Source organism: Ranitomeya variabilis, chromosome 1, assembly GCF_051348905.1.
Source record: "Ranitomeya variabilis isolate aRanVar5 chromosome 1, aRanVar5.hap1, whole genome shotgun sequence".
NCBI classification, from domain to species: domain Eukaryota; kingdom Metazoa; phylum Chordata; class Amphibia; order Anura; family Dendrobatidae; genus Ranitomeya; species Ranitomeya variabilis.
This window is the reverse complement of record NC_135232.1, coordinates 996798719-996819855: the sequence shown is the minus strand read 5'-3', so window position 1 is coordinate 996819855 and position 21137 is coordinate 996798719. Positions and strand designations below refer to the sequence as shown.

Genomic DNA, 21137 nt, shown 5'->3' with positions numbered 1-21137 from the left:
AAGGTTCCAAGCCTATAAATCCAGTTGCTTTTGACTTGAGCTAAAAAAACTTCCCAAATCGCCCCTCTGGTCCCCAGGGAAGCTTGAGCCATGGCCTTTATTTTAAGGCCTAGGGGGTTGCTACCATGATGTAGCTTGAAATGACTGGGCAGGGCTTTTAGGGTACTCCCGTCTTCTATAGTGATGGATTTTTCAATGTGTCTGTATCGCATCCTCAGCGCTCGTGTGGTTAATCCTACGTAAATCTTGTTACATGGCCATTGGTAGATCACTCCCTTTGAGGAGCAGTTTAATGTTTTGCGAATCTCTAAATTTCTCGATCCATTAAAATTGGAAAAGGCTTTACTTTTTACTAAATTTTGATAAACCTTGCAGATTTCACAGGGGGAACAGCATTCTATGTCTGTGATGGCATTGGATTGTAATGACTGTCAACCAAAGAATCTTTAAGATTGTCAGATCGTCTAGCTACCATTAAAGTGCGGTCGGTAGAATTTTTTTAAAATAGGGTCTGTTAAGAGAATGTTCCAATGTTTTTGATAATTTGGGTGAGATCTGGCCATTGCTTGTTATAGTTCGTGATTAAACAGACTTGGTTTGCCTTGTTTTTCCAGTTTTGGTCCACTAAACTATGCACTAGCACTTTGATCATGATATATAACAGTTTTTTGTGAGACCTATATTTACTCTTTTCTGCATTAATTTATGACAGCAATTTTAAGGTATTTACCCAATCTCAGGTCCAACATACCTGCATTGAACAAATTTCAGGGTCAGCGTTTTCCTTTTGTTGTTTTTTTAGCTTGAATTTTTATCACATTTCTTTCAATAATTTATCAATAAAAGTTGTACATTTGAATAAATATAGTGTGGAAACATTATGCGATGATATACTGCGTTACTCCCTTAAAAGATTGTGTTAATAGAACCAGTAAAGGCTAAGCAAACAGCTGTGAGCTGATATTAATAACCTGGGAACCTTTATGGCTATTGGTCCCTTCCCAGGATATTAACATTAGCTCTTAGCTGTCAGCTTTCCCTCTGCTGGTTATTAAAATTACGCGGGAGCCCACGCCATTTTTGTTTCTTTTAAATTATCAGTTGCTGTCTGGCTACAGCCTATGTACGTTCGTTCTGTTAATGCTCCTACATAGGCTGGTGACAATGTGTGTGTACTTATCGGCTACGCCTCTTTCACACTTCCGTCTTTTCAGATCCGATGCAATGCGTCGTTTTGGGAAAAAACGGATCCTGCAAATGTGCCCGCAGGATCCGTTTTTTTCTCATAGACTTGTATTAGCGACGGATTGCGACGGATGGCCACACGTCGCATCCGTTGTGTTTTGGCGGACCGTCGTCTGGAAAAAACGTTCAATGTAACGTTTTTTGTCTGCGTCGGGAAAACGTGTCGCGACGGATCCTGCGGCATACGTCGTTGACTAGAATGGAAGCCTATGGACGCAGGATCCGTTGTGACACGTCGTATGACGGAATCCAGTGCTGGAATCCCTTTTTTTACACTGAGCATGCTCAGAATCAGGAATTTGTAGCCAATTGGCCAGACAGGCCCCAAATCTATATAAACCTGGCCTGGGGCGTCACGCCCAAATATGCCAGCAAGACTCCTGCTAGCCTGAAGACAGCCAGCCAGTCAATATATTGGTTTCCCTATTTTCCAGTAGCCAATCACATTTGGGATACTCCCATTTTTAGGCATGGAAAACGGATCCGACAAAAAAACGGATGAAACGGATGGTAAAAACGGACAAAACGCCCAACGTGCGTTGTGAAAGTAAGGTTGCTTTCACACTAGCATCGGTACGGGGCCGTCGCGCTGCGTCGGCCCGACGCATACTGTGAAAAAAAATGCCTGACGTGGGCAGTGGATGCAGTCTTACGACGCTTCCGCTGCCCCATTGCAAGGTTCGGGGAGGAGGGGGCGGAGTTTCGGCCGCGCATGCGTGGTCGAAAATGGCGTACTCGACGCACAAAAAAACGTTACATGTAACTTTTTTTGTGGCGGCGGTCCGCCAAAACACGACGCGACCGTTGCACGACGGTTGCGACGTGTGGCAATATGTCGCATCGGTAATGTTTGTCTATGGGGAAAAAAACGCATCCTGCAGACAACTTTGCAGGATGCGTTTTTTCTCCTAAACGACGCATTATGACGTGCAGCCAAAAACGCTAGTGTGAAAGTAGCCTAATGCCCGACGTGGGCAGCGGAAGCAGTTTTACAATGCTTCCGCTGCCCGACTGTAATGTCCGGGGAGGAGGGGGCGGAGTTTCGGCCATGCGGTCGAAAATGGCGGACATGACGCGTAAAAAAACGTTACATGTAACGTTTTTTGTGCCGACGGTCCGCCAAAACACGACGCAACCGTCGCACGATGGTTGCGACGTGTGGCACTCCGTCGCAATGCGACGCTAATGAAAGTCTATGGAGAAAAAACGCATCCTGCGGGCAACTTTGCAGGATGCGTTTTTTCCTACATAAAGACACATTGCGACGTGCGTCGAACAAGTCTAATGTGAAAGTAGCCTTAGTAATGAGGGCTGACACCTTTTAATTACTAAGCCTAGAGCTAGGTGTCAATGACAGCTGCTGACACCAAGCCCTAATCCCATTGCCCTGATGCCACATTGACTCAGCATTAGTGATGAGCGAATATACCGAGCATGCTTTGGTGTCTTCTGAGTATTTTGGCATGCTCGGAGATTTAGTTTTCGTCGCCTCAGCTGCATGATTTACGGCTGCTGGACAGCCTGAATACATGTGGGGGTTGCCTGGTTGTTAGGGAATCCCCACATATAATCAGGCTGGCTATCAGCTGTAAATCATGCAGCTGAGGCGACGAAAACTAAATCTCCGAGCACTAACAAATACTCGGAGACCACCCGAGCAACGAGTATACGCGCTCATCACTAATCAGCACGAAAAACGTGGTGCTGGACCCAGAAATTACATCACAAAACTTTTTTTTAAACATATTTAGCTCAAAAAGCATTCATTGCTGTACAAAAACGCATGCAAGAATGTGGCAAAAAGTGTTTTTTTCCGCAGCGTTTTTACTGCCAAAAGATGCAGAAATCTTGCAGAATTTTCTGCAAGCAAATACTGCACATGTGCACAAAGCCTTACAGGCCCCGCTCTACATTCTCATAGCAAGATAGCGTTTTTGCGGGTGACAAGTTCCCTTTAAAGGAACTCTGTCACCTGAATTTGGCGGGCCCTCTGTCCGGTCCCATGGGCGGTGTTTCCTCAGCTTTTAGTCACCCCTTCCTTTCCCGCTGGCCGCAATATTGTCTTGAATTTGATTAGGTTTCCTCTGTAGATCACGCGTGCGCAAAGCAATCTTGCCTTGCGCACGCGCAGTATGCTTTGCCCAACTGCAGGCAAAGCCGAAAAGCATTAGTGCGCATGCGCCGGCACACTATGTCCCAGAACACAGCGAAATACTTCCGGGACATAGTGTGGGGGCGCATGCGCACTAATGCTTTTCGCCTTTGCCCACAGTTGGGCAAAGCATACTGCGCGTGCGCAAGGCAAGATTGCTTTGCGCACGCGTGAACTATGGAGGAAACCGACGGAAATTCCAGAAAATATTGCGCCCAGCGGGAAAGGAAGGGGTGAATAAAAGCTGAGGAAACACTGCCCATCGGACCGGACAGAGGGCCCGCCAAATTCAGGTGACAGAGTCCCTTTAAAGCCAAATGAATGACTACAGCGGCAGTAAACAACCGACCACACTCCTGATTCTCGGGATCGGTGGGATTCCACAGAAGCCAGGAAGTTATACCAGTCCTGCAAGAAAATAACTTATAGCCCCAATAACACCTAAGAAACACGTGGCATGTTGCCCATAGCAACCATAGGGAAATTAAGCATCTATGTTGCCGTCGTATAATTTGACTCCTTTGCACGTCAGCTTTGATGTCGGCAGTCACTGACAACCACAGATGCCGGGGATTCCAGTCACAGACATGGCGGCCAGCGCCTCCCCCAACATTCTGCCAGTAGAAGAAGGGTCAGGCAGAGCCGCGCTGGCAGTGACGTCATCTGTGCGACGGACGCTGACTGCTCGCTGCCCAGCAACCGCTATCATCACAGATCGGGCCGGCCATCGTGTGCGCTGCATTCCTCTGACCTCCGCAGAGCTGCGCCCACCCCGCGCCGCACAGACATGCCGTAGTGACGGGCAGCATGAACAAGTACGTGAGAGTGAGCAAGATCGGCGAGGGCTCCTTCGGGAAGGCCATCCTGGTGAAAGCCAAGGAAGATGGCAGGCAGTATGTCATCAAGGAGATCAGCATCTCTAAGGTGGGTGCCGTCCGCTGCTGGAGCCTTAGTAGGATAGAATGGCAGCCTGCAATAGCGTGTACTGCTGTATCCGCCACAGTGTCTATAACACACATACCCCCATCATCATCATCACCACACAGTGTACAGGTACTCCCATCATCATCATCATCACACAGAGTACAGGTACTCCCATCATCATCATCATCACACAGAGTACAGGTACTCCCATCATCATCACCACAGAGAGAGTACAGGTACTCCCATCATCATCACACAGAGAGTACAGGTACTCCCATCATCATCACACAGAGAGTACAGGTACTCCCATCATCATCAACACACAGAGAGTACAGGTACTCCCATCATCATCACACAGAGTACAGGTACTCCTATCATCATAATCACACAGAGAGTACAGGTACTCCCATCATCATCATCACACAGAGTACAGGTACTCCCATCATCATCATCACACAGAGAGTACAGGTACTCCTATCATCATAATCACACAGAGTACAGGTACTCCCATCATCATCACACAGAGAGTACAGGTACTCCCATCATCATCACACAGAGAGTACAGGTACTCCCATCATCATCACCACACAGAGTACAGGTACTCCCATCATCATCAACACACAGAGTACAGGTACTCCCATCATCATCATCACACAGAGTACAGGTACTCCCATCATCATCATCACACAGAGAGTACAGGTACTCCCATCATCATCATCACACAGAGAGTACAGGTACTCCCATCATCATCATCACACAGAGAGTACAGGTACTCCCATCATCACCTCTCGCAGTACAGCTGCTCCCATTATCAGACCCCATAGTACAGGTACTCCCGCCATTAGCCCCCCTTAGCACTGTCGCCATGGGGTGCTGAAAAAAGCAGACAGCACTCAGATCAATGTTATTTGATGGAGCACATGAGCGTTTTTTTCCCACTGACTAAATCTGTGTGTGTAAAAAAAAAAAATCCCATCACGCCCTAGTTTCTTCGGATGAGACTCACCCATTTAAGTATATGGCTGCACAAAAAATGTGGATGCCGTACGGTGCCATAGTATAGCATCTGATGTGTACAGATACATTGCAGCTCTGTGACTTTGGAAACTCTAAATGGTTCTTTAAATGATTAACAGCTGCCACCAGAGCCAGCTCCAGGTTTTCATGGGCCCCGGGCGAGAGAGCCTCAGATGGCCCCTTTAAATATACAGTGGGGAAAAAAGTATTTAGCCAGCCACCAATTGTGCAAGTTCTCCCACTTAAAAAGATGAGAGGTCTGTAATTGACATCATAGGTAGACCACAACTATGAGAGTCAAAATGAGAAAACAAATCCAGAAAATCACCGTGTCTGATTTGGCAAGATTTATTTTGCAAATTATTGTGGAAAATAAGTATTTGGTCATTAACAAAAGTTCATCTCAATATTTTGTTATATATCATTTGTTGGCAATGTCAGAGGTCAAACATTTTCTGTAAGTCTTCACAAGGTTGCCACACACTGTTGTTGGTATGTTGGCCCATTCCTCCATGCAGATCTCCTCTAGAGCAGTGATGTTTTGGGCCTGTCGCTGGGCAACATGGACTTTTAACTCCCTCCAAAGGTTTTCTATGGGGTTGAGATCTGGAGACTGGCTAGGCCACTCCAGGACCTTCATATGCTTCTTACGAAGCCACTCCTTCGTTGCCCTGGTGGTGTGCTTGGGATCATTATCATGCAGAAAGACCCATTCATGTTTCATCTTCAATTACCTTGCTGATGGAAAGAGGTTTGCACTCAAAATCTCACGATACATGGCCCCATTCATTCTTTCATATACACGGATCAGTCGTCCTGGTCCCTTTGCAGAGAAACAGCCCCAAAGCTTGATGTTGCCACCCCTATGCTTCACAGTAGGTATGGTGTTCTTTGGATGCAACTCAGCATTCTGTCTCCTCCAAACACAACAAGTTTTGTTTCTACCAAACAGTTCTACTTTGGTTTCATCAGACCATAGGACATTCTCCCAGTACTCTTCAGGATAATGCAAATGCTCTCTAGCAAACTTTTGACGGGCCCGGACATCTACTGGCTTAAGCAGGGGATCACGTCTGGCACTGCAGGATCTGACTGGCGGCGTAGTGTGTTACTGATGGTAGACTTTGTTACAGTGGTCCCAGCTCTTTGCAGGTCAATCATTAGGTCCCATGTGGTTCTGGGATTTTTGCTCACCGCTCTTGTGATCATTTTGACCCCACGGGGTGAAACCTTGCATGGAGCCCCAGATCGAGGGAGATTATCAGTGGTCTTGTATGTCTTCCATTTTCTTATTATTGCTCCCACAGTTGATTTCATCACACCAACCTGCTTGCCTATTGCAGATTCAGTCTTCCCAGCCTGGTGCAGGGCTGCAATTTTGTTTCTGGTGTCCTTTGACAGCTCTTTGGTCTTCACCATAGTGGAGTTTGGAGTCAGACTGTTTGAGGGTGTGCACAGGTGTCTTTTTATACTGATAACAAGTTCACACAGGTGCCATTACTACAGGTAATGAGTGGAGGACAGAGTATCCTCTTAAAGAAGAAGTTACAGGTCTATGAGAGCCAGAAATCTTGCATTGTTTTTAGGTGACCAAATACTTATTTTCCACCATAATTTGCAAAATAAATCTTGCCAAATCAGACACGGTGATTTTCTAGATTTGTTTTCTCAATTTTGACTCTCATAGTTGTGGTGTACCTATGATGTCAATTACAGGCCTCTCTCATCATTTTAAGTGGGAGAACTTGCACAATTGGTGGCTGACTAAATACTTTTTTCCCCACTGTAGGTATAGTACAATGACAAAGATTTCTATTACTTTTTACTGAGTAGTATCTATTGTAAATTCTGCAATAGCTCGGAAATCAGCAAATCCTCGCAGTGCACAGCACACAGAGTGAATGCAGACTTATCATTTTAGGCTGAACAGTATAGTCCTCCATGCAGAGTTATGGGAACCACATAGTCCTCCATGCAGCGTTATGGGAACCACATAGTCCTTCATGCAGCGTTATGGGAACCACATAGTCCTCCATGCAGCATTATGGGAACCACATAGTCCTCCATACAGCATTATGGGAACCACATAGTCCTCCATACAGCATTATGGGCACCACATAGTCCTCCATGCAGCGTTATGGGCACCACATAGTCCTCCATACAGTGTTATGGGAACCACATAGTCCTCCATACAATGTTATGGGAACCACATAGCCCTCAATACAGTGTTATGGGAACCACATAGCCCTCAATACAGTGTTATGGGAACCACATAGCCCTCAATACAGTGTTATGGGAACCACATAGCCCTCAATACAGTGTTATGGGAACCACATAGCCCTCCATACAGTGTTATGGGAACCACATAGTCCTCCATGCAGCGTTATGGGCACCACATAGTCCTCCATACAGTGTTATGGGAACCACATAGTCCTCCATACAATGTTATGGGAACCACATAGCCCTCAATACAGTGTTATGGGAACCACATAGCCCTCAATACAGTGTTATGGGAACCACATAGCCCTCAATACAGTGTTATGGGAACCACATAGCCCTCCATACAGTGTTATGGGAACCACATAGCCCTCAATACAGTGTTATGGGAACCACATAGCCCTCAATACAGTGTTATGGGAACCACAGCCCTCCATACAGTGTTATGGGAACCACATAGCCCTCCATACAGTGTTATGGGAACCACAGCCCTCCATACAGTGTTATGGGAACCACATAGCCCTCAATACAGTGTTATGGGAACCACAGCCCTCCATACAGTGTTATGGGAACCATATAGTCCTCCATACAGTGTTATGGGAACAACATAGTCCTCCATACAGTGTTATGGGAACCACATAGTCCTCAATACAGTGTTATGGGAACCACATAGCCCTCAATACAGTGTTATGGGAACCACATAGCCCTCAATACAGTGTTATGGGAACCACATAGCCCTCAATACAGTGTTATGGGAACCACAGCCCTCCATACAGTGTTATGGGAACCATATAGTCCTCCATACAGTGTTATGGGAACCACATAGTCCTCCATACAGTGTTATGGGAACCACATAGCCCTCAATACAGTGTTATGGGAACCACAGCCCTCAATACAGTGTTATGGGAACCACATAGCCCTCCATACAGTGTTATGGGAACCACATAGTCCTCAATACAGTGTTATGGGAACCACATAGTCCTCCATACAGTGTTATGGGAACCACATAGTCCTCCATACAGTGTTATGGGAACCACATAGTCCTCCATACAGTGTTATGGGAACCACATAGCCCTCAATACAGTGTTATGGGAACCACAGCCCTCAATACAGTGTTATGGGAACCACATAGCCCTCAATACAGTGTTATGGGAACCACATAGCCCTCCATACAGTGTTATGGGAACCACATAGTCCTCCATACAGTGTTATGGGAACCACATTGTCTTCCATATAGCATTATGGGAACCACATAGTCCTCCATACTGTATATTGGGTCCAATATAATGCTCCATACAGTTTAATGACCGCATATATTGCTCCATACAGTATTATGGCCCCCATAGAATGCTCGATACAGTATACAATTGCCCCTATATAATTGTCCATACAGTATAAGGGGAACATATAATGCTCATTGTCCATTATGGGCCCATTATTCTGTATGGAGAAAATAAAGGGAGCGCAATTTTTTTTTTTTTGTATGGAGCAATATATGGAGCCCATTGTTCTGTATGGAGCAATATATGGGTCCATTGTACTGTATGGAGCAATATATGGGGTCCCATTATTCTGTATGAAGCAATATAGGGGGCCCATTGTGCTGTGTGGAGCATTATATGGGGCCCATTATGCTGGATGGAGTAATATATGGGGCCCATTATACTGGATGGACAATATATGGGGCCCATTATACATCCAGAGTATATCCCGGTGTAGGCTTAGACAGCACAGCATTCGATTAAGCAGATGGAGGCTATAATTGTGTCCTTTTTGCCTCCTTTTATCTTATTTAGTAGTATTGAAAAAAGTATCAGACTTTCCTTTGGAAAGGCCACAACAAAAACTTGTACCATTTGGTAATTTTTTTTTTGCATTGGTCCCTATGGTGGACGGGTGCCATGTCATCCATCATACTGTGGCTATGGTCGGCTGTATAGCTCCTGTGTGCATGATTCGGACAGCGGCATCAAGCACAGTGTGAACTCGGTTTGGCAACTCCAGATTCACATTAGATCAGATTAGAGCAATCGTTTGGCCGATGGCCGTCTCTTCCAACTCCCCCAAACATAGGAGTGCTCCATTCAGCCGACCGTTGTTGGGTTCTCAGTAGTTACCCGATTCCTCTAGCCGCGGCTTATCTCTGCACAGAACAAAAGGATTGGCTCCTGAGCTTGATCTGCTGTATCCTTCCTTCTGCCAACATCCCATGTCGGGGAAAGTCGGGAGGCCCCATACTTATTAGATGGTCTCCTGAGCCCCCTGAAATTGTCAGGTTCTGCTGACGTTCATCTAATATGGATGAAGACCCTTACACTTGCTCTTGAATCTGAGGACTGGTTGAAGCTTCCAGCACTGATCGATATGTTATATTTTTACTTTAAGATGTCAAACAAAGAAAGAGCGGAATCGAGGCGAGAAGTTGCTGTTCTGGGGAACATGAAGCATCCAAATATCGTCCAGTACAGAGAATCCTTTGAAGGTTAGAAACCTGAGTATGTTGTCAGTGTGCTCCTTGTGTTATTCCCAAAGCAATGTAGGGACTGAGGTCCCTTTTGGAGAAGACGGCTCAGGAACACATTGGCTATGTTTTTACGTGAAGCATCTTTACTGTCCTCTTTATGGACATCTTTAGTGGTTTTGACGGAATTTAGTTTTACATTCTACTCCTAAAATGTAGAATGGCCACTTCCAACATTCTTCTTGTTGCCACTTTATGGCTTTCTAAGCTTGAAGCAGTTAAAAGAAGTGACCGAAGACGGGACCTGTGCGCTACAATGGCGTCTTTCCATTGCTCGCATCCTCTTAGCGCTTTCTCACGTGTTCTCCAGAGGTTGTGTGCACGTACCCTACCCCGGTTGTGATAAACTAGCGTTGGGCTCGGCCCGTCGCTGTGCGTCGGGCCGAGGTTCCCGACGCTAGCGTTGTCTCCGCCGCACAACGGGTGCAGCGGATGCATTTTTCCAGCGCATCCGCTGCCCCATTGTGAGGTGCGGGGAGGTGGGGGCGGAGTTCCGGCCGCGCATGCGCGGTCGGAAAAAGCGGACCGTCGTGAGCAAAAAACCTTACATGTAGCGTTTTTTGGTCCCGACGGTCCGCCACAACACGGCGCAACCGTCGCAAGACGGTTGCGACGTGTGTCAATCCGTCGCAATACGTCACTTAATGTTAGTCTATGGGGAAAAAACGCATACTGCAAGCACTTTTGCAGGATGCGTTTTTTCGGCAAAACGACGGATTGTGGCGGATTGCAGTTAACGCTAGTGTGAAAGTAGCCGTATTTTGTGGGTTTTGCCGGCAGACCTTTATGGTAAATACAACAATCTTACTTTTCTTGTAGAAAGCGGCTGCCTTTACATTGTGATGGATTATTGTGAAGGAGGGGATCTGTTTAAACGAATAAATGCACAGAAAGGAGTTTTATTCTCTGAAGATCAGGTAAATGTCCTTCCTACATCATATGGCTGACCCCTCCTGGAGGACCACAGTCCGAGCCTGAGCTCTCCCATGGGAGACAGGCAGAAGGGCCACCACCTGTCTCCAACGCTCCACTTGGGAATAGGGGTGCAGTGTGGCGGATTCCTAGTTTTACAATATATTGTTACACTATTCTGCCTTTTTATCATGTGAATTGTAAAATGCTAATGTTAATCTTTGCACTACTGTTAGATAAATGTCAAATATATTATATTCTTCAGTCAATTTAAAAGGATTTTCCAATACTTTTCCAACGTCTGCATGTCACTAAAAATCCCTGATGAGCTTTGTTTTCTAGGCCGATGCAATGACATGTTGCCCATATTATTATTATTATTATTATTTCTTGTTATAGCGCCATTTATTCCATGGCGCTTTACATGTGAGGAGGGGTATACATAATAAAAAAACAAGTACAATAATCTTAAACAATACAAGTCAGGACTGGTACAGGAGGAGAGAGGACCCTGCCGGCGAGGGCTCACAATCTACAAGGGATGGGTGAGGATACAGTAGGTGAGGATAGAGCTGGTCATGCAGTGGTTTGGTTGATCGGTGGTTACTGCAGGCTGTAGGCTTGTCGGAAGAGGTGGGTCTTCAGGCTCTTTTGTATGTCGCCCATACATTTTTGTTGCTAATCCTACCCTGGTTTATGCTTTACCTAAATAAACCAGTGAGAAATTTAAAGAGACAGCGTTCCGGTCTACCTCTATGAGTAGCAGAATGAACCAATCTACCACAAACGTCAACATAGCAGTGCACATGCTCCGGCCATAGGAGATAATGGAGATGGCCCCTTTATTTTCTGCCTTGTTCTACCCCCTTGTCCCTACTTTAAATGCTCTACCATCCCTGCTAGATCCCTCTCCCCCAGCGGAGCATACCCCTTTCATTCAGGTACAATATATTTGCAGAATACAGGTTATAAATTCAGCTCCGTGGTCTAGAAACTATGAGTTTATGATCCCAGGAGGAGCGGACTTGTCGCAGCCATGCGGCTTGATTATTATGCTACAGGTACAGGTTGTGTGATTATAATCTGGGTGAAGGGCCAGCCGATTCCTGCAAGGAGCCATGTTATAATCTGTGTGGGGGAGGGGAATATTTATTCTACTATGGATGATCATTTCTAGGGGGGTGCGATATTATAATTGAGAGAGGGGAATGATTTATTATTATACTGTGGGGGGTTATTACTGCAAGGAGGTAGTGATGATGTTGGTTGGGGTGATTCGATTTGCAGCATCTTTACTCTGTATAATTAGAAGAGAAGTACAAGTTGCTTGCCTACTGTTAATGGTTCCATGGTTTTGCAGCCATTAGTGATAAGGAAAACATTTATGATTAATATTTAATAATACAGCATGAGTTTTATTAAGCGAGTTGTTAATAGCCACACCTCGGACACGCACCGTGCTACATGAAACCCAAGCCTGAGGGTGGGCCGTGTCACTCATGGGCCAGTGCTTTGTGCTTGTGTAAGGATTCGGACATGCTGCCCACGTTTCCCTCTTGGAGAAACAAGTTTGTTGTACAGAGTTATGTGATGCAATGTGAGCTGTGATGTATAGTGTCATTTGTGATGTGCGATAAAGGTGTGTCTGTAGTTTGACAATAGGGCGAGTAAGGTTAGAATGGTGGTCTCCCTCACTGAACTGTAAAACATCTGGTCCTAGCAAACCAGCAATATCTGTTACATTCGACCTGCACAGGCGTAGCACCCTCTCGGCACAAGACCACACACCCAGCTAGGACCCCCATTTCCATGTTACTGTGACGGGACGCAATAGACGAATGCCTCACCCACCCATTGGGAGGCGAAGCCATGAAGCAAGACAGTCAGTGGGATAGCGCCATTTTCAGGCAAAGAAAGAGAGAGCAGTGGTGTGTGATGGTGGAGCAGGCGCCTGGTTTAGGGAATAGGAGCTGACGATGACCCAAGGAGTTCCGAAGATAGGGCCACCAGCTACCGCATCTACACGTGCCCAAACGGAGGAAGGGGTGGCTTAGCAAAGAAAGTCACCGGACCCCTGAAGGAAAGTGTCATGATTCTGTTGTCATATTACCCGGGGCCAATGACTCCTTCCCAGTGCCTAACTCTAGGGGCGCCCTATTTATCCTTGCTCTCCAGATTACTGCTGATGGTGAAGATCCTGGGGCCACGTACCTTGCTGAACTCCTGAATCAGTTCTGTATGTGTCCCCACCATCTGTCTCCCATGCATGGCAGTGGGGAGGAATAGTGTATGTACATACACAAACCAGACTAACAAAGTAGGACATACAGGGATAAATGAATATACCCAGCTTACAAATATGGACTCACAGACAACAGAGGGGAGCACAGGGTAGAAATGGTAGGGAAACTAAATAGATGAGGATGAGGGATTGGACACAGCCGAAACACCTAGCAACAGTCAAAGGTAATCCAAAACACCTGTACCAACAACAGACTCCTCCACTCCTTCACCAGGCAATACAAGACTTAAACTAGCAATCCAGATTGCCAGAGGTGAGAATATATACAGCTCTGGCAAAAATTGCGAGACCACTGCAAAATGTTGAGTTTGTCTGATTTTTCTCTGTATAGGTATATTTTTGAGTAAAATGTAAATTGTTCTTTTATTCAGTCGCCATGACAGCACAACGAGAGAGGGGATCCGCCCTTCAGGGACAGGAAACCTACAGACATAAAAGGGCGGTACCTCTCCCTCGCATCAGTTGGTTTCCTGTCCCTGACAGCGGAACCTCTTCAGGCAGGCCTTATGAAGAAGGTCGAAGATTAGGAAGAATCCCACTCCTGACAGGCCGATACAGGTGGCGGGGGCTCCCCACCTCGGCTTAGTCAGGAGGCCGGAAGCACCACACGGCAGGGGCACTGTTGGTGTAGGTGGTAGCAGGAGGAAGCAGCCTACATGGGGGGCTGGCTTCTTTGGTGGTCTACAGAGCCGAGTACCTGGTGAGTATGGGGGGCTCCTCCTGGGTAGCCGCGTCCGCCGTGACTCAGCCGTCTGTTCGCATCGCCCGGGCGGCGTGTGCATCGGTCGGGGGGGACCGCTCGCATCCTCGGTCGCGTCTCGCTGCGCTGGCTGCAGCCGCGACCGGAAGTGAAGCGGCTGGGCGGCGCGGTGTGATGACGCGACGGGGCATGCACAGTTGCGTCCTCCCGGCCAATGGCGGCGCTCCGGCGTTTCTGCCGGCTAGAGCCCAGGTGAGGCGGCGATTGCAGCGGTCGACGGCGGAGGCGGAGCCCAGGGGTAGAGCGGACCCTATTGGAGGTACCGGTCTCCCACTCCTTCTCCCTGCTAACCCCCATCCGGGGGCGGTACCTTTTCGGGGGCATTATTTAACTGCTGCATATGGGCCACATGGTGTTCCTGGCCGTTCCCCTGTACAATGGATTCGCCAGACGGAACCCCACAGCAGCAGCAGCAACAGCGGCAGCAGCAGCAGCATAATGTAGAATCGGAGGAGCCTGTGGTGATCTCCCAGCGTCGGTCCAGTGGCAGCAGTCGCGCTGGTGGAGCGAAAAAGGCTCAAAAGTCGGATAAGTCCTCAGGCCGTAAAGAAAACCCGGCTAGAAAGGACCCCCCGTCTACGGTACCATTCACTGCAGGGATGGGTAAGTGATCTACGTGAAAGTTCGCTTACTGATTGTCCTCCCTTGTATTCCCTCTCTCCTTACTAGGGGAGAAAATGCTTATCTAAATCCAGGCATAGACAGTGTGCCGAGTGTACTGAACCACTCCCTGATGGCCATAAAAAGACACTGTGTAAATCCTGTATACAGCGCCTGGTTGAGGAGGAGGCTCCTAACCTCACTTCTACACTAAGACAGTTGGTCAGGCAAGAAGTGAGAGGCTCCATGAGGTCACAAAAGGAGGCCAAAAAGAAAAAAGAGTTATCCCCGGTTTCGGTCTCAGATTCAGACTCGGATGGACAGAGTTACGACTCTCTCCCATCATCGGTCTCATCAGAAGACATAGAGTCCAGTCGAGCCTGTCTATCGCTCGACAGAATAAATAACTTAGTAAAAGCTGTCAACAACACGATGGGGATTGAGGAACCTCAGTCAGAATGTTCCATTCAGGATATCATGTTCAGGGGTCTGAATCGGAAATCCCGGAGGTCCTTTCCTGTAGTGGAAAAGGTCAAATCATTAATTTCAAGGGAATGGAAGAAGCCCGAAAGAAAAGGGTCACTTCCTCCAGCCTTCAAAAGGAGGTATCCCTTTGAGGAGGAAGCATCATCCTCATGGGACAAGGTTCCGAAGCTGGATGCGGCAGTAGCCAGAGCGTGCAAGAAAACGTCTCTTCCGTTTGAGGACTTGGGGAGTCTGAAGGACCCTTTAGATAGGAAAGCTGACGTATTCCTTAAGGGAACCTGGGAAACATCAGCAGGTTCCCTGAGATCAGCAGTTGCAGCCACTTGCACAGCTCGGTCTCTGATGGTGTGGCTCGGACACTTGGAAGACCAACTCAGGAACAAGGCTCCCAGGAACGAGATCTTAGCTTCTATGCCCATCATACAGGACGCGGCTGCTTTTCTTTCTGATGCGTCGGCGGATTCAGTTAAACTTGCCGCCAGATCTTCTGCCTTGTCCAACGCAGCCCGAAGAGCACTATGGATTAAATGTTGGCCGGGAGATTTACAAGCCAGGTCGAAGCTCTGTAACATTCCCTGCGAAGGATCACATTTGTTTGGGCCAGTGCTGGATGATCTACTGGATAAGGCCGGAGATAATAAGAAACGGTTTCCTTTCCTTAAGAGACCCTTCTTTAGACGGGACTATAGTAGAGGCTGGTCTAACCGTAGAAGGTCTAACCAAGAATCAAATAGAGAAAATACCAGATTTGATAACACCAGGAGAAGAGGTAGAGGATACATGTTTAATTCCTCCCGAGACTATAAAAAGCCCCAATGACTGGCGGACCAGGTGGGGGGTAGGCTTTTGGCCTATTACTCTACCTGGATACAAATTACTAATAGTCCTTGGATTCTGAGCATCATAGAAGCAGGTCTAAGATTCGAGTTCCATCAAGTCCCTCGAGATAGTTTCAAGCTGACACCCATTCGTTCTTCTCCTGCAGAACAATTGGCCTTGGAATCAGAGGTTCAGGAGCTTCTGCGAAAAAGGGTCCTAATCAAGGTGCCTGTAGAAGAAAGAGGTAAGGGGTTCTATTCCCCATTGTTCCTGGTCAAAAAACCTGACGGAACCTTTCGCACCATTATTAACTTGAAAGGCCTCAACAATTTTCTGTTAATACCGTCCTTCAAAATGGAATCTGTGAAGACGGCAATAAAGCTTCTTTTTGAAAACTGCTTCATGGTTGTCTTGGACCTTAAAGACGCCTACTACCATGTCCCAATACATGCAGATCATCAAAGATTCCTTAGGGTGGCGGTTTCACTTGCTGGCACAGTAGAGCACTTCCAATATCGGGCACTTCCCTTTGGTGTCGCAGTCGCACCCCGTGTATTTACCAAAATCATGATAGAGGTTAGGGCGCACCTACATGAGCAGGACATATTGATCGTTCCTTATCTGGATGACCTACTGATTGTGGGTCATTCAGAATCTCATTGTAAAATCCAACTAAAAAGGGTGATTGCAGAATTGCACGATTTAGGATGGATTATTAACTATAAAAAATCCCGGTTACAACCCTTAAAAACACAGGAATTTCTGGGTCTAGTTATAGATTCGGGTCGGCAGGAATGTCGTCTCCCAGATTCAAAGGTGGTTAGCATATGTCAGCTGGTCACGAGGGTGATTAACGCTCCTTTAAAGGGCCACTGTCACCCCCCCCCAGGCGTTATAAACTAAAAGAGCCACCTTGTGCAGCAGTAATGCTGCAGTCTAACAAGGTGGCTCTTTTAGTTTTTGATTAAGTTATTACCGCAATAAAACGTTTTAAAAATTGGCCAAACGTACCAGCGATTGTACCGGGAGGCGGTCCGAAGCGTCCTCTATGAATCTTCAAACTGCCGTCACTCTTCTCTTCAGGGCCGATGGTACCCGCCCCCTTCGCGTTGTTGCTTCAAATCCGGCGCCTGCGCTGTGCGTGCCTGCCTGGGGCCTGCGCAGTCTTCTTTGGCCGTCATCACTCACACGCAGGGTGCCTGACTGCGTCTGTGCGGGCAGTGCGGCCGCCCTGTTACTGAATCCCCGCCCCGCACTGTGTTATTCATTATGCACACTGCGGGGCTGGCATTCCTGGGCATGCGCACTGCACTGCGCTGTTCAGGCCCTCCCCCATCTCGGACGTTCTCCCTTGTCTGACGTTCCCCCTGCTCCCCCGCCTTCCGGCATTATTTTCGGCTGCCAGATTCCAAAATCTGGTGAGGATTAGTGTATATGGCGGCAAGCTGCTGTGTGCTTTGTCTCTCTCTATGTGTTTGTATGTTTTAATGCAAATGCATATTTACACCAGCAGCAATGAAAATTTGGTACTTGTGTGGGTGGCCATAAATTACAAAGCACTGATGATCAATACTGTTTTTTGGGGGAGCATTATAGGTTCACATTGCGTTCGGGCAATACGTTTTGCGAATATAGCTAGCGTATTGCACCAGCGCAATGTCTTTAGCGGGATTGCTTTTGCCGATCCCGCTATCGCAGATCCACAATCTGCGCTAGCGAGGAACGGAGCTGGGACGCTGAAAGCAGCATCTGAGGTCCGACTGAAAATAACGGCACATCGCAAGGGCGTGCCTAAAAAATGGCATGCGCTAGCGATGCGATCCAGATCCTAAACACATTGCCGTCAATGGGTGCGCTAACGGACCCGTTGCATGGCGTAACTTGCGACAATCACGCCATGCAGCGTACTCCTTTAGCGTTAACCCATTAACGCTTAGTGAACCTATTCGTAACGCACTGAACATCACTAAAGGAGGAGGGGTCTGCATTATACCACATCAAAGAACAATAAACGTTGAGGGGTGACCATTATTACACCGTACTGCAGATCAATGCACGGTCAGGGGTCTGCATTATTATACCGCACTGATCATCAATAAACGGTGAGGGGGGATCATTATTATTCCGCACTATAGATCTATAAACGGTCATGGTGGAGCATTGAGTGGAGCACTTAAATACGTGGCACTGAAATACGTGGCACTGAAATACGTGGCACGTGGCAATGAAATACGTGGTACGTGGCACTGAAATACGTGGCAATGAAATACGTGGTACGTGGCACTGAAATACGTGGCACTGAAATACGTTGCACATGGCACTGAAATACGTGGCACGTGGCACTGAAATACGTGGCACTGAAATACGTGACACGTGGCACTGAAATACGTGGTACGTGGCACTGAAATACGTGGTACGTGGCACTGAAATACGTGGCACGTGGCACTGAAATACGTGGCACGTGGCACTGAAATACGTGGCACATGGCACTGAAATACGTGGCACGTGGCACTGAAATACGTGGCACTGAAATACGTGGCACGTGGCACTGAAATACGTGGCACTGAAATACGTTGCACTGAGTGCCACGTGCCACGTCAGTGCCACGTGCCACGTATTTCAGTGCCACGTATTTCAGTGCCACGTATTTCAGTGCCACGTATTTCAGTGCCACGTGCCACGTATTTCAGTGCCATGTGCCACGTATTTCAGTGCCACGTATTTCAGTGCCACGTGCCACGTATTTCAGTGCCACGTATTTCAGTGCCACGTACCACGTATTTCAGTGCCACGTACCACGTATTTCAGTGCCACGTGTCACGTATTTCAGTGCCACGTATTTCAGTGCCACGTACCACGTATTTCATTGCCACGTATTTCAGTGCCACGTACCACGTATTTCAGTGCCACGTATTTCAGTGCCACGTATTTCAGTGCCACGTATTTAAGTGCTCCACTCAATGCTCCACCATGACCGTTTATAGATCTATAGTGCGGAATAATAATGATCCCCCCTCACCGTTTATTGATGATCAGTGCGGTATAATAATGCAGACCCCTGACCGTGCATTGATCTGCAGTACGGTGTAATAATGGTCACCCCTCAACGTTTATTGTTCTTTGATGTGGTATAATGCAGACCCCTCCTCCTTTAGTGATGTTCAGTGCGTTACGAATAGGTTCACTAAGCGTTAATGGGTTAACGCTAAAGGAGTACGCTGCATGGCGTGATTGTCGCAAGTTACGCCATGCAACGGGTCCGTTAGCGCACCCATTGACGGCAATGTGTTTAGGATCTGGATCGCATCGCTAGCGCATGCCATTTTTTAGGCACGCCCTTGCGATGTGCCGTTATTTTCAGTCGGACCTCAGATGCTGCTTTCAGCGTCCCAGCTCCGTTCCTCGCTAGCGCAGATTGTGGATCTGCGATAGCGGGATCGGCAAAAGCAATCCCGCTAAAGACATTGCGCTGGTGCAATACGCTAGCTATATTCGCAAAACGTATTGCCCGAACGCAATGTAAACCTATAATGCTCCCCCAAAAAACAGTATTGATCATCAGTGCTTTGTAATTTATGGCCACCCACACAAGTACCAAATTTTCATTGCTGCTGGTGTAAATATGCATTTGCATTAAAACATACAAACACATAGAGAGAGACAAAGCACACAGCAGCTTGCCGCCATATACACTAATCCTCACCAGATTTTGGAATCTGGCAGCCGAAAATAATGCCGGAAGGCGGGGGAGCAGGGGGAACGTCAGACAAGGGAGAACGTCCGAGATGGGGGAGGGCCTGAACAGCGCAGTGCAGTGCGCATGCCCAGGAATGCCAGCCCCGCAGTGTGCATAATGAATAACACAGTGCGGGGCGGGGATTCAGTAACAGGGCGGCCGCACTGCCCGCACAGACGCAGTCAGGCACCCTGCGTGTGAGTGATGACGGCCAAAGAAGACTGCGCAGGCCCCAGGCAGGCACGCACAGCGCAGGCGCCGGATTTGAAGCAACAACGCGAAGGGGGCGGGTACCATCGGCCCTGAAGAGAAGAGTGACGGCAGTTTGAAGATTCATAGAGGACGCTTCGGACCGCCTCCCGGTACAATCGCTGGTACGTTTGGCCAATTTTTAAAACGTTTTATTGCGGTAATAACTTAATCAAAAACTAAAAGAGCCACCTTGTTAGACTGCAGCATTACTGCTGCACAAGGTAGCTCTTTTAGTTTATAACGCCTGGGGGGGGGTGACAGTGGCCCTTTAATTTCTGTCAGAAATGCCATGTCACTCTTAGGTTCTCTTACATCCTGCATCCCGGCGGTTCTTTGGGCCCAATATCACACCAGAACACTACAGTGGGATATCCTACATAACTCGCGCCGACTGGGGGTCCAACTTGACAGCAAATTCTCGTTATCCGTCGAATCCATTCATTCACTAAGTTGGTGGACTCGTGTTTCAAATTTATGTAGAGGAGTTCCTTGGACTAACCATGTTACTAGAGTAATAACTACTGATGCTAGCCCCAAGGGTTGGGGGGCGCACTTGGATAGTAATTGGGCCCAGGGGCTATGGTCCCAGTCAGAACAAGACTCGTCCTCCAACCTAAAAGAGCTTTTAGCAGTGGAACGCGCTTTAAACAGCTTTCTTATACCCCTACAGGGTCGTCACGTCAGGCTGTTCTCGGACAACCAGGTAACCGTGGCCTACATTAATCACCAGGGGGGTACGCGATCCAGTTCACTAATGGAGGTCGCGGATCGTATATTTCAGGTGGCCGAGAATCACCTGCTATCCCTTACGGCACTTCATATAAAAGGAAAGCTCAACACCATGGCCGACTACCTAAGCCGCAACAAGCTCAGACAGGGGGATTGGTCTTTAAACCCAACCATCTTCAATCAGATCATTCGCTTATGGGGATATCCAGAGATAGACCTTTTTGCCAGCCAAGAAAACAAAAAACTTCACCGATTCTGCTCCCTAAATCCAAGGGACAACCCGTATGCAGTGGACGCTCTCTTAACACCATGGCGCTTCAGTCTCGCATATGCTTTTCCCCCTCTAAATCTGATACCGATAGTTCTGAGGAAGATTCGGGAAGACGGGGCCCGCGTAATCTTGATAGCCCCGTTCTGGCCCAGGAGGTCATGGTTTCCTTGGCTGAGGAAGATGTCAGTTACTCA

The 21137-nt window shown here is 47.6% G+C and overlaps 1 protein-coding gene and 1 long non-coding RNA gene across 8 annotated transcripts in view; both read left to right on the top strand.

The window, feature by feature from the left end:
* Nucleotides 1–4051, top strand: part of LOC143792966 (uncharacterized) — a 41476-nt gene extending 37425 nt beyond the window's left edge. Inside the window, exon 3 of the long non-coding RNA XR_013220011.1 lies at nucleotides 3930–4051. This is a non-coding gene — a long non-coding RNA (uncharacterized LOC143792966). The remainder of the gene's footprint in view (nucleotides 1–3929) is intronic.
* The window catches only part of NEK1 (NIMA related kinase 1), a 143909-nt gene continuing 126821 nt past the window's right edge, over nucleotides 4050–21137 (top strand). For 6 of the 7 annotated variants that reach the window (XM_077279489.1, XM_077279487.1, XM_077279491.1 and 3 more), the window contains exons 1-3: nucleotides 4075–4321; nucleotides 9941–10037; nucleotides 10896–10993. In XM_077279489.1, coding sequence (XP_077135604.1) covers nucleotides 4205–4321; nucleotides 9941–10037; nucleotides 10896–10993 — 312 coding nt within the window. In that variant the 5' untranslated portion in view covers nucleotides 4075–4204. Of the gene's footprint in view, nucleotides 4322–9940; nucleotides 10038–10895; nucleotides 10994–21137 lie in introns of all 7 variants that reach the window. The other variant, XM_077279490.1, reaches the window with a different exon arrangement.